At 42.4% G+C, this 14,140-nt stretch overlaps 1 protein-coding gene across 2 annotated transcripts; it reads left to right on the top strand.

Moving 5' to 3' along the window:
* Positions 1-1,410: 1,410 nt before the first annotated feature.
* Positions 1,411-14,134, top strand: LOC123729547 (peroxisomal N(1)-acetyl-spermine/spermidine oxidase). 2 transcript variants are annotated; one of them, XM_045704431.1, is made up of 4 exons: positions 1,411-1,611; positions 10,923-12,115; positions 12,607-12,796; positions 13,530-14,134. In XM_045704431.1, the coding sequence occupies exons 1-4, from the start codon at positions 1,591-1,593 to the stop codon at positions 13,671-13,673; spliced, it is 1,548 nt and encodes a 515-aa protein (XP_045560387.1). In that variant the 5' UTR covers positions 1,411-1,590; the 3' UTR covers positions 13,674-14,134. The 2 variants fall into 2 exon arrangements, with proteins under 2 accessions (XP_045560387.1, XP_045560386.1); XM_045704430.1 differs by lacking the exon at positions 1,411-1,611 and adding an exon at positions 2,134-2,967.
* The last annotated feature ends 6 nt before the right edge of the window (positions 14,135-14,140 follow it).

Below are 14,140 nucleotides of genomic sequence, written 5' to 3'. Positions count from 1 at the left end.
GAAATGCTCACTAACAGGAATGTAAACAAATGTGTGTTCAAAATTTGAGAGAAATACACTTTTTGTGCATATGGAAAATGTGTAGGATCTTTTATTTCAGGTCTTGAAACTAACACTTTAAATGTTATATTTATATTTTTGTTCAGTGTACAATTTTTTTGGTCAAATTCCTTAAATGTGCTGAGAATGTTCCAACACCAAGAAACTATCCTGCACCATCATCAGAAAGTTGTGGGAAGGTTGTATGCAAAATAACCATAGGCCAACCACGCCCTAAGAAACATATGGTTCTCAGAACATTATGTGCTAGCTGGTTTAGTTGGGGTTCAGCTGTCTTCTATGTTGGGAATTCTGAAAATGCTTTACAATGACTCATTAAAATGTAGGCTACTATATAAATTGCTATATCTAGACCAAACTGTTCTGTTTTAATTTTAAATTTAAAAAATATATATTCTCTCTATGAAAAGTCTGTTCTATATTTAAGTAAAATAAATTCAGTACAATGATGTTGTAAACTTGATATTTGTCTGTGTGTTTGAGTAGGCCTGCTGTAAAAAAACAAACATACTTTACATCAACTTCATACAGGTGCACCAATACCACATATAATGAAAGGTTGCTGGATCGAATCTCCAAGCCGACAAGGTAAAAATCAGTCGTTCTGTCTCTGAGCAAGGCAATTAACCCATTGCTCCCCGGGCGGCAATGTTGTTTAAGGCACCCCCCTCACCTCTCTGATTCACAGGGGTTGGGTTAAATGATGCAGAAGACACATTTCAGTTGATTGCATCCAGTTGTACAGCTGACTTGGTATCTCCTTTTCCATTTCCCTTTCCATTTCCCTATCAGTAATAAAATCAGTCATTGGTACCTGGCAATGTTGCAAAAAATGTACTAATAATGTCCAGAAGATGTCAGTAGCATAAGTCACCAGGAAGATCATGCTGTCAAACAGCTGCTGTAGCTACACATGTTGTAATGAGGTCTGGATATGCATGAATGTACAAATTATGGCGTGCACAAATTAATAAAATAGAATCCCAGAGTGTTCTTAAGATCCCACTGCAAGATACTTGTTATTTTGCGTTTTATAATGCGTTATAAAGAGGACTACCAAAGACATTCACAGAACTCCTCCTTGTTCTAACTGTGCTATAACTGTATGGGTCCAAAGGCTAGCCTACCCAGCGTGAGATTTTAGTCCAGGATTTAAAGCAGAAACCACATGGAGAGGCGTTGTCAACGGAGTCAAAATTTGTGTGAGAGAGTAGAGGGCATCAATCCACACACAGGTCATAGCGTATGCCAATTTTAATTGTCATGAGAATCCATATAAACAGTTGTTTTTGTTATGGTTGCTATGTAGCCCTTGTATATTATTGTTGTGTGTTCCTTTTTACTCAACTTAAAATGTCCTACGGGAGCCACCATACATATCTTCACTTACCAGTTATGTTAGCTCAACAATGTGAGGAGAGTTGTATAGACATCCGAGCAGTTTATAAAGACTTTAGTCTTGTTCTTCCTACATAACAGCATTCTCTCTTGAAATCTGAGTCCTTGAGTTTCCCAGCCTGCCTAGGCTATATGCTATCGAAATCAACAAAGGTAGGCTGCAATTGTTTTCAATTATAAACTTGGTGATTCAAGCCCTGAATGCTGATTCGCTGACAGCCGTAGTATATCAGACTGTATGCCACAGGTATGACAAAACATGTATTTTTACTGCTCTAATTACTTTGTAACCAGTTTATAATAGCAATAAGGCACCTCGGGGTTGTGGTATATGGCCAATATACCACGGCTAAGGGCTGTATCCAGGCACTCCACATTGCGTCGTGCATAAGAACAGCCCTTAGCCGTGGTATATTGGCCATATACCACACCCCTTCGTGCCTTATTGCTTAAATATATAGCCTGTTTGACTGAAACCTTTGCTTACAGCCCAATACATTTTAAACTACATCTTTAGCTAGTCTACTTAGCATAGGGAAAATAGTCCTCTATACCACACCACCACATTCCACTATTTAACCTATCTAATCCTACTCCAGACCAATGTCTGTGAGGACAGAACACTACCACTCAACACCCCCCCGCAACTGTTATGCAGTAAAACTTCGCAATCCCAAGTATTTCTCTGCTGCTGCCAACACAACCTTTATTTTCTGTGATTTAAAAAAAAAAAAAAAATTATGCAGTACAATTGACAACCATAGCTATGAATGCCAAGAAACCTACCTTACTGAAGCAAATACAGTATTCTTCCCATCACTCTCTATTAGTCTCTGCCAAATCGCAGGAATCCTCTCAGGATCCCTCACCCTGTACCCATCTTCCTCTACCACTCTCTTCACCACTTCCGCATACGACACTATCTGTACTACTCTGACGGTAGCAACCTCAACCTGCCTTTCTCTCACCGGACACCTCCGATCTCTAGCCCCATGGGCACCCCCACAACTAACATCCAAACTACACATTCCATCATCTCATGCCCTCTTGCACACTTCTCACATCTAGGACTCTCCCTCCTACTTACTGCTGCAACATGCCCATAAATTTGACCCATTAAACACCAAAGTGTTTCACGGGATAACTCTCACTTCCTACCTTAATCTTATCTGCCAAAGATTACAGCAAAACTTTTCAGTTTCCCAACTCTCTCCACCGGATCTTTGTCGCAACCAGGCTTGGGGAGTAACGTATTAAAAATGCTTTCACACTTCTATGTTTTCTCAATGACATTTAAATCAACATTGAAAAAAGGTGCAAGTTTTTAAGTTTGTTCCACCTGAGCGTGTCTGACCACAAGTCAGAGACCACTATGATGACACACCAAATATGTTTGATGGATCGCTGGAAAAGATCAGGAATAGGTTTTTGTAGGCTACAGTCCAAGCTATGTCTTCCAGTGCTGCGACTGCTGTTGGCATCCAAAGATTAATCAATAAATGCTTGGAGGTAAGGACAACAGCAGTGGTGTAGTCTAAATGCGATACGGATATCACTTATTATTGATATCTACATAGCTAATTGACGTGAATCACTGCTACTCTCTCATTTAGCTATTTGTGCCTTACGGATTGTGGTTGTTGTGGATGGCTGTTCACAAATCTAAATGTGAATTTGCTCAATCTAATTCATGCTTATAAAAAAATTCATCCATAGCCCTAATGGAAACATGCTTAAACCCGCAGTTTTGATAGACTTAAAGGGGCAATCTGTAGTTGCTACATCCATTTTTGGACTAATACATATACAGTGAGGGAAAAAAGTATTTGATCCCCTGCTGATTTTGTACGTTTTCCCACTGACAAAGAAATGATCAGTCTATAATTTTAATGGTAGGTTTATTTGAACAGTGAGAGACAGAATAACAACAAATAAATCCAGAAAAACGCATGTCAAAAATGTTATAAATTGATTTGCATTTTAATGATGGAAATAAGTATTTGACCCGCTCTCAATCAGAAAGGTTTATGGCTCCCAGGTGTCTTTTATACAGGTAACGAGCTGAGATTAGGAGCACACTCTTAAAGGGAGTGCTCCTAATCTCAGCTTGTTACCTGTATAAAAGACACCTGTCCACAGAAGCAATCAATCAATCAGATTCCAAACTCTCCATCATGGCCAAGACCAAAGAGCTCTCCAAGGATGTCAGGGACAAGATTGTAGACCTACACAAGGCTGGAATGGGCTACAAGACCATCGCCAAGCAGCTTGGTGAGAAGGTGACAACAGTTGGTGCGATTATTTGCAAATGGAAGAAACACAAAAGAACTGTCAATCTCCCTCGGCCTGGGGCTCCATGCAAGATCTCACCTCGTGGAGTTTCAATGATCATGAGAACGGTGAGGAATCAGCCCAGAACTACACGTGAGGATTTTGTCAATGATCTCAATGCAGCTGGGACCATAGTCACCAAGAAAACAATTGGTAACACACTACGCCGTGAAGGACTGAAATCCTGCAGCGCCCGCAAGGTCCCCCTGCTCAAGAAAGCACATATACATGCCTGTCTGAAGTTTGCCAATGAACATTTGAATGATTCAGAGGACAACTGGGTGAAAGTGTTGTGGTCAGATGAGACCAAAATGGAGCTCTTTGGCATCAACTCAACTCGCCGTGTTTGGAGGAGGAGGAATGCTGCCTATGACCCCAAGAAGACCATCCCCACCGTCAAACATGGAGGTGGAAACATTATGCTTTGGGGGTGTTTTTCTGCTAAGGGGACAGGACAAATTCACCGCATCAAAGGGACGATGGACGGGGCCATGTACCTTCAAATCTTGGGTGAGAACCTCCTTCCCTCAGCCAGGTTATTGAAAATGGGTCGTGGATAGGTATACCAGCATGACAACGACCCAAAACACATGGCCAAGGCAACAAAGGAGTGGCTCAAGAAGAAGCGCATTGTGAAGTGGCCTAGCCAGTCTCCAGACCTTAATCCTGTAGAAAATCTGTGGAGGGAGCTGAAGGTTCGAGTTGCCAAACGTCAGCCTCGAAACCTTAATGACTTGGAGAAGATCTGCAAAGAGGAGTGGGACAAAATCCCTCCTGAGATGTGTGCAAACCTGGTGGCCAACTACAAGAAACGTCTGACCTCTGTGATTGCCAACAAGGGTTTTGCCACCAAGTACTAAGTCATGTTTTGCAGAGGGGTCAAATACTTATTTCCCTCATTAAAATGCAAATCAATTTAGAACATTTTTGACATGTGTTTTTCTGGATTTTTTGTTGTTGTTATTCTGTCTCTCACTGTTCAAATAAACCTACCATTAAAATTATAGACTGATCATTTCTTTGTCAGTGGGAAAACTTACAAAATCAGCAGGGGATCAAATACTTTTTTCCCTCACTGTATTTATACGGTTGATGTCGGAAGTTTACATAGACTTTAGCCAAATACATTTAAACTCAGTTTTTCATAATTCCTGACATTTAATCCCAGTAAAAATGCCATGTCTTAGGTCAGTTAGGATCACCACTTTATTTTAAGAATGTGAAATGTCAGAATAATAGTAGAGAGAATTTATTTCAGCTTTTATTTCTTTCATCACATTCCCAGTGGGTCAGAAGTTTACATAAACTCAATTGGTATTTGGTAGCATTGCCTTTAAATTGTTTAACTTGGGTCAAATGTTTCGGGTAGCCTTCCACAAGCTTCCCACAATAAGTTGGGTAAATTTTGGCCCATTCCTCCTGACAGAGCTGGTGTAACTGAGTCAGGTGTGTAGGCCTCCTTGCTCGCACATGCTTTTTCAGTTCTGTCCACATATTTTCTATAGGATTGAGGTCAGGGCTTCATATTTGGATTTGCCCTTGAAACAGCTGCATATTAACAAGATATCAAAGTGTCACCAACAGAAAGATAAACAATAGGCCTATAGCAAATGCGTCACATGGCATTCATTTTTCACATGTAAATAGCACTTTTCAGTAGTGCTCAAAGCATGACATTCCATGAGCGCAGCATTTTTTTCAACTCGAACGAGTGAGCACAATTAGTCCTCCATGACAACAAAATCATAAGCAACAGAGTAGGGCTGGCTAATAAGTCCTTCGTTTTTGGGTTATGCTCAGGTAAAGCAATTTGGCTAATCTATACTTCCATATTTCCAAGTCCTATTCTTGAAGATCAAGGGGCATAACATTCTGATAGACTTTGATTTTTAATGTAAAGATGTAATTTATAATTTAATCGTATTATATGTAGTAGAAGGTAATGGATTAAAAGCAGCTTACATAACCAACCCATAAAGTAAAATTGTACTCCATATATGGCCAGCTATGTAAATTTGAACATTGATTTATTCTGCAATAGATGTCGTTCAGTTGGTAACATACATTTTTATCTTCTTCTAATGCCTCTGAAGGGGAAAGTCATCTAAAAGTAACTGAATGTAATCAGATTACGTTACTGAGTTTGGATAATCCAAAAGTTACGTAACTGATTACAATTTTGGACAGGTAACTAGTAACTAACGGATTACATTTAGAAAGTCACCTACCCAACCAAACGGCGAGCGTCACAGACACCGGGAATCTTCACTTTCAACTAATCTTCCTCAACATTTAATGCTACCCACGTTATCACTCCTTTCAAAGGTGCCCTGCTCTGGAGATCAAAGCAAGTCACATTGTCTCTAATCGCGTGATCCGGAGCACCCGCTCCCTCTGGGCGGAAGAAACACAACAAATCATCCCTAGTCCACTCCTAGTTACTTTCACCAACTCAACAGTACCAAACCTCTTCTCCACCCAACCTACCACCACATATTGATCATCCAAAATAGAAGGATCCATTCTCTACACGAATATCACTCGCACTGGCCCAGAATCATCCTTTACCTCCTCGGACAAGGCCCGACCTTGGTGGTCCTCATTGCAGGAACTTCATCCACACTCTCATCAGGGCCCATCACTGAGCTACTGAAACACGTATCCCTTTTTTTGTACTTGAAACCAACCTTCCTTGTCACACTCCTTCCCTCTACACTCAACTTCTTCTCAACAGTCATCACTGCACCTGCCACCACATCTAATTCATCTTCACACTCGTCCTACTCCATTTCCTAAAGTTCTTCCAAAAGTTCTGTGAAATCCCTCATTCCATAATCCCTCATAAACGTTTCCACTACTTTCCTTTTTTTCTTGTCCATTATCTTCTCCTTCACTAGATCTTTTAGAAGGCCTGTGTTATCCTCCACTCCATGTTTATTAATAATATGCTCCACTTTCTTCCTTATTTCCTTTTCTGCCATTTCTCCAGTCACTCCTGTTCTCCCTTACCAATATTGCTCCGCATAGATGCGAGGAAAAATACAGTACCAGTCAAAAGTTTGGACACACTACTCATTCCACTGTTTTCCTTTAATTTTCCTTTTTTTCTACATAGTAGAATAATAGTGAAGATATCAAAACTCTAAAATCACATATGTGGAATCATGTAGTAGCCAAACAAGTGTTAAACAGATCAAAATATATTTTATGTTTGAGATTCTTCAAAGGAGCCACCCTTTGCCTTGATGACAGCTTTGCACACTCTTGGCATTCTCTCAACCAGCTTCCATAACAGGTGTGCCCTGTTAAAAGTTAATTTGTGTAATTTCTTACTTTCTTAATTCGTTTGAGCCAATCAGTTGTGTTATGACAAGGTAGGGTTATACAGAAGATAGCCCTATTTGGTAAAATACCAAGTCAATATTATGGCAATAACAGCTCAAATAAGCAAAGAGAAACGACAATCCATCATTACTTCAAGACATGAAGGTCAGTCAATCCATAATATTTCAAGAACTTTGCAAGTTTGTTCAAGTGCAGTCGCAAAAACTATCAAGCGCTATGATGAAACTGGCTCTCATGAGGACCGCCACAGGAAAGGAAGATCCAGAGTTACCTCTGCTGCAGAGGATAAGTTCATTAGAGTTACCAGAAATTGCAGCCCAAATAAATGTTTCACAGAGTGTTCAAGTAACAGACACATCTCAACATCAACTGTTCAGAGGAGACTGCGTGAATCAGGCCTTCATGGTCAAATTCCTACAAATTACTAAAGGACACCAATAAGAAGATGAGACTTGTTTGGGCCAAGAAACAAGCAATGGACATTATACCGGTGGAAATCTATCCTTTGGTGTGATGAGTCCAAATTTGAGATTTTTGGTTCCAACCGCCGTGTCTTTGTGAGACGCAGAGTAGGTGAATGGATGATCTCCGCATGTGTGGTTCCCACCGTGAAGCATGGAGGAGGAGGTATGTTGGTGCTTTACTGGTGACATTGTCTGTGATTTATTTACAATTCAAGGCACACATAACCAGCATGGCTACCACAGCATTCTGCAGCAATATGCCATCACATCTGGTTTGCGCTTAGTGGGACCATCATTTGTTTTTCAACAGGACAATGACCCAACACACCTCCAGGCTGTGTAAGGGCTATTTGACCAAAAAGGAGAGTGATGGAGTGCTGCATCAGATGACCTGGCCTCCACAATCCCCCGACCTCAACCCAATTGAGATGGTTTGGGATGAGTTGGACCACAGAGGGAAGGAAAAGCAGCCAACAATTGCTCAGCATATGTGGGAACTCGTTCAAGACTGTTGGAAAAGCATTCCAGGTGAAGCTGGTTGAGAGAATGCCAAGAATGTGCAAAGCTCGCAGGTTGTCTGTTTTCTTTCAGTCCCTAACATGCAGTTAGATGTTGGAACATTGCTGCGTGGAGTTGCTTCAGTTCAGCCACGAGCATTAGTGAGGTCGGAAACTGATGTTGGCCTATTAGGCCTGGTTCGCAGTCTGTGTTCCAATTCATCCCAAAGGTGTTCGATTGGGTTGAGGTCAGGTTTCTGTGCAGGCCAGTCAAGTTCTTCCGCACCGATCTCGACAAACCATTTCTGCATGGACCTCGCTTTGTGCACGGGGGCATTGTCATGCTGAAACAGGAAAGGGACTTCCCCAAACTGTTGTCACAAGGTTTGAAGCACAAGATCGTCTAGAATGTCATTGTATGCTGTAGTGTTAAAATTTCCCTTCACTGGAACTAAGGGGCCTAGTCCAAAACATTAAAAACAGCCCCAGACCATTATTTCTCCTTCAACAAATGTTATAGTTGGCACTATGCATTGGTGCAGGTAGCGTTCTCCTGGCATCCGCCAAACCCAGAATCGTCCGTCGGTCTGCTAGATGGTGAAGCGTGATTCATCACTCCAGAGAGCGCGTTTCCACTGCTCCCGAGTCCAATGGCGTCAAGCTTTACACCACTCCAGCTGACGCTTGGCATTGCACATGGTGATCTTAGGCTTGTTTGCAGTTGCTTGGCTGTGGAAACCCATTTCATGAAGCTCCCGAAGAACAGTTATTGTGCTCATGTCACTTCCAGACGCAGTTTGGACCTCAGTAGTGAGTGTTGTAACTGTGGACAGACGATTTTGATGCGCTACGCGCTTCAGCACTTGGCGGTCCCGTTCTGTGAGCCAGTGTGGCCTACCACTTCGCGGCTGAGCTGTTGTTACTGCTAGACGTTTCCACTTCACAATAACAGTTAACCGGGGCAGCTCTAGCAGGGCAGAAAACAAAATTATAATAGATTTTTTGGGGATGGAAATGTTTGTTTTCTCTTCTGGATTTTAATCTTCAATAGCTCTTAGACAAAGCTTGCCATGACTATGAAAATTATATATTCTTATGTGGGGAGGATGGATAAAAATCCACTTTTTGTTGATGTTGAAATGTAGTTATTTTTTACATTTGATTTTTTACTTTCAATTTTACACAAAGCGTACCATGACTATGAAAAGAACACAGCTCAGGAAATAATTAAGTGACCACTGCAGAATTATCAGTTTCTCTGGTTTTACTATTTATAGGTATGTGTTTGGGTAAAATGAACATTTTCATTTTATTCTATAAACTACTGTCACGTCCTGGCCAGTATAAGGTTAATTGGTATTGTAGTTTGGTCAGGACGTGGCAGAGGGTATTCGTTTTATGTGGTTCGGGGTGGTGTGTTTGTTGAAGGGGCATTTGATTTAAGCATTCCGGGGTTTTTGGGCACTGTTTGGTTTTCGTGTATTCTATGTTTAGTCTAGTGTGTCTGTTTCTATGTTTTGGTTAATTGGGGTTGGGACTCTCAGTTGAAGGCAGGTGTTGTCTATTTGCCTTTGATTGAGAGTCCCATTTATTAGGGTGTGTTTGTCATTTGTGGGGAATTGTTGTGAGCACTGCTTTTTTTGGTTAAGCCTGCTGCACTGTCATCCTGTGAGTACTGTTCATGGTTTTGTTTTTGTTTTTCCAGTGGATACTTTACTTGTTTTGTTAATTAAAGAAACATGAGTGTCCACACTTCCGCTGCGCCTTGGTCCGTCTCTCTCATGCATGACATTTTCAACGATGAGTACGACTTATTCTATGACAACTACTGACAACATTTATCCCAAATATTGTCATTTAGAGCATTTACTTGCAGAAAATGACAACTGGTCAAAATAACAAAAAAGATGCAGTGATGTCAGACCTCGAATAATGCAAAGAAAATAAGTTAATATTCATTTTTAAAACAACACAATAGTAGTGTTTTAACTTAGGAAGAGTGTGTGGCGTGGACCATTGTCCTGCTGGAAAAAACAATCCTCAGAGATGGGGAACATTGTCAGCAGAAGGAAGCACGTTTTCTTCCGCCACCAAATTTCACAGTGGGTGCGAGACACTGTGGCTTGTAGGTCTCTCCAGGTCTCGCACCCACTGTGAAATTTGGTGGAGGATCGGTGATGATCTGGGTGTGCTTCAGCAAGGCTGGAATCGGACAGATTTGTCTTTTGTGAAGGACGCATGAATCAAGCCACGTACAAGGTTGTCCGGGAAGAAAACTTGCTTCGGTTTCTTCCTTAACTAGACTTAATGGCTTTTCGGTTTAAAAAAAATGGGGAAAATATTTGTGCTCTCTTAATAAAACACAATTTCCCACCACCATTTTCAGATTTTCTGACAACTTCCGGATGTTGCACACCTCGTGAGTCTTGTTTACCACTGGATGAACACGCACCACAACATCAGGAAGTAGCATTAGCCACGGTGGTGGAAATTTGTTTTATTAACAGTATAGCACGCAAATTTCCCATCTTTTTTCCCCATGTGGTTTCTTCCTTCACAGACTCCATAACATGATGACTTCTTAAATATTTGGTCACATGATTGATTTTGTGTATAGTTTCCTAGAAACAAGGAGTGACTCAACTTAACCTCTGTCCCTTACATTTTTGGCTAAAGTTTTGAGCAACTGAAATGGTCTATTTGTTGTTAAACAGCTGCACAAATACAGCATGCAATTGGAAAGTTTAGTTTTTGGTGAAGGAATGTGTCCCAAGCAATTCTATGGTGACAGGGCAAAAACTGTACCCTTCTCACCTCCTTCCCTCAGGAGACAGCTCACTGCAGAATGAGTCCACACAGTGCTGCCAGAGTGGTGGTGGTTGGTGCTGGTCTAGCAGGCTTATCTGCAGCTTCCACCCTGGTGAAAGCTGGCTTTCAGCACATCCAAGTCCTGGAGGCTATGGGCAGGCCTGGAGGCCGGGTCTACACCACAAGACCCTTTGGCCAGAATGTAATTGAGCTGGGGGCCAACTGGATCCACGGTCAGGAGGCCAACCCTCTCTTCCTGCTAGCCCAGGAGCAGGGCCTGCTGCTGGAGGAAAGAGGCTCAGCCAGCATCATGTGCCTGCCAGGCTCCGTCACCCCTAGGGACTATTTCTTCCGGGAGAGCAGGCGACAGCTTCCGGTGGACGAGGTGGAGCAGGTGTGTTCCTTTTTCAGCGGGCTCACCTCCAGGGCCTTCGAATCAGAGTTGGAGCCGAGGCACAGCAGTCAGAGCCTGGGGGGCTACCTGGACGAGGAGTTCGCCCAGTCACCCCTGGCGGCCTCCGAGGACGGCGCAAGGGTATTCGAGTGGTGCAAGAGGAGCGAATGCACGGATGAGGCCAGCTCCTCCCTCTATGAGGTGTCTGCCTCGCAGCTGGGTCACTATGTGGCCTTGGAGGGGGGCTTCTTCAATTCTTTGGGCCCCGGAGGTTATCAGGCCCTGGCAGACACCCTCTTGGACAACCTTCCGCCTGGAGCCGTGCTGTGTGACAGGCCGGTACACAGCATCCACTGGGCCCTGCAGGAGGAGAAGAACCACACCTGTCCAGTCAGAGTGCTGTGCCAGGGGGGCCAGTGCTTCATGGCAGACCACGTCATCGTGACCGTCCCTTTAGGCTTCCTGAAAGAGAATGCAGTGGCCATGTTTGAGCCAGCCCTCCCCAAGTCCAAGGCCGATGCCATTGAGAGACTGGGCTTTGGCACGGTGGACAAGATTTACCTGCGGTTCGAGGACAGGTTCTGGCCCCACGACTGTGCCGGGATCCAGCTGGTGTGGGACGCGGGGCCCGAGGATGAGGAGGTATACCAGCACTCTCAGTCAGAGGGTGGGGCCTGGAGAGACATGTGGTATAAGAAGATCTGTGGCTTTGACACGGTGGCCCGCCATCCCACAGTCCTCTGCGGCTGGATCACAGGCCGGGAGGCCCAACACATGGAGAGCCTGGATGAGAAGATAGTGGGAGAGGTCTGTGTAAGGTGTGTATCAGGTCTGCTTATCAATCAGGTGCACAGGTCAAAGGTTCAATCATTGGGTGTGTGGGAGAGAGGTGCGGCCATCATATCTCATCACTGAGATATGTGACATTCATGTTGAACCTTTCACCCTGTCTTTAAGGTGGTGTCTGTAGATGGCCTCAGATTCCATGCTTTTTATGCCCTTAAATACCATACAATGGTTTACCACACTAATATTGAAGGACTTTTTATTTTGCTATTGTTTTGTGCTTGATGACAAAAGTGAGTTTGTAAAAAAAAAAGCTCTTCTTATTTCTAAACAACCTATTTTGCAACATTCAAGCATGAGCTATTTCTCACCAAGCAAAAAAACTGTGTGAGAGTGCATGCATGAAGAATTAAATCAGAAACACACAGTCATCAGTTTTAATCCCATTATTAGTCAGCTATTATTTTGGCAAACTGCGTTTGCATGTTCAGAATAAGTAACAATCAGGCTTGTGTTTTCACAGAATGCTCAGGTCCTTCACTGGCTGGTCAGTACCAGAGCCAGCCCAGGTCCTGATGTCCAAGTGGGGGAGTGAGCGTTTTGTCCGTGGTTCCTATACGTACCCCCCTCCAGGAGTGGACGCTGTGAGGGAACACACAGCCCTGGCAGCCCCTCTTCCTTTGCCCTGTGAGGCTGGATACTCACAGGCAAAGGTACAGTACATGATGTTCACAACCCTTCCTGAGCGCACATGATTCTGACAACAACTTTCATGTACAGTTGGCAACACTTTAAAATGAAGATAGCTTCTAGTAATATGCTTCTAACTGCTCATTATTGCAATAACTAATATCTTTGACATACCTACTTCCTAATAGCATGTTAGTAAGCATGTATTGTAGTTTGACATGGCTAATATTGGTACACACACAGTCAAGTTTGTAAGTGTATGAACCAGCGATATGTCTCTAAGTTAGCTAACTTGCCTTTGAGACGGCATCAATTAAGCCGCGGTATCACTCAGAATGATCTCAGTCAGTGTTAATTTTATGGTCGGCAAGCTGACCCTTAATCAGGTTTTATGGAGCAGATATTTTCGCTCAGTATCTGCAATTGAAGCCAAGATCATATACCAAATACCAACCGAGTTGGTGGTGCTTTGTAGACTGTGACCTCTTTTTTTTTTTAATGATGCGTTGTAGAATTGCATAATATACACATGTGATTTACGATAAAGATAATATTCAGGGACCAAAGTTTGTGTGTTTGTGTCTGTCAGTCCTGGGGGTCAATTCAGTTTTCAATTTAGTCAGTTAATTCAGTGAATTAAAATGATATTCATGAAATGGAAATTATCCATTGTTTTCTATTAAGATTTTTCAATTCGTGAATAGAATTTCAAATTACTCCCTGAATTGACCTCCACTCTGGTCTCTGTATGTTCAGCCTCTTCAGGTGCTGTTTGCTGGCGAGGCCACCCACGCTAACTTCTACACCACCACTCACGGGGCCTACATGACGGGCATCAGAGAAGCACAAAGACTCATTGACCTTTACGCCGATAGTGAGCCCGATTCCTATAACGAGTGATACACAAAACGCCTCATTAACTAAGACCTCTAGCTTCTCAACAGGTTACTGATACTGATGAAATTACCATGAATTGTTTTCAGTAAGCAGCTGCTTGAAATCATTAGCCACTATGAATGTCGCCACTATGGATTCAGCTGTGGACTTTGGTCACTATCATGCGATTGTGTTAAAGTTGAAGTGCTTTGTAATTGTAGTTGTATGTCACAGTATTAGTTCTTTCTTTTAGGGATTGGTTAGCATACTAATAATGAATAATGAATGCTAATGAATACTCATAATGAAATGACCTTTGTTCCTTCTTTCATGTAAATTGAAACCGTAGCAGTAATTCATTGACAACCTTTTTTTTTTTTTTTTTACACAAATAATTTTTTGGGGTGATGAATATATTAATTGAATCCCAATTAGATACACCACACTGCCATTTGTTTTCACATTAAAATTTTATGCACATATCAGTATGA

The sequence above is a fragment of the Salmo salar genome, chromosome ssa21, assembly GCF_905237065.1.
Source record: "Salmo salar chromosome ssa21, Ssal_v3.1, whole genome shotgun sequence".
NCBI lineage: Eukaryota > Metazoa > Chordata > Actinopteri > Salmoniformes > Salmonidae > Salmo > Salmo salar.
The sequence above is the reverse complement of the archived record's forward strand: the minus strand, read 5'-3'. Positions and strand labels throughout refer to the sequence as shown.

Bases quoted from the DNA above. Each gene is read 5' to 3' on its own strand.
- LOC123729547 (XM_045704430.1), top strand. From the start codon at position 2,908: ATGTCTTCCAGTGCTGCGACTGCTGTTGGCATCCAAAGATTAATCAAT. The intron at 2,968-10,922 runs GTAAGGACAACA...TCCTTCCCTCAG, and splicing joins TAATCAATAAATGCTTGGAG to GAGACAGCTCACTGCAGAAT. The intron at 12,116-12,606 runs GTGTGTATCAGG...GTGTTTTCACAG, and splicing joins GTGGGAGAGGTCTGTGTAAG to AATGCTCAGGTCCTTCACTG.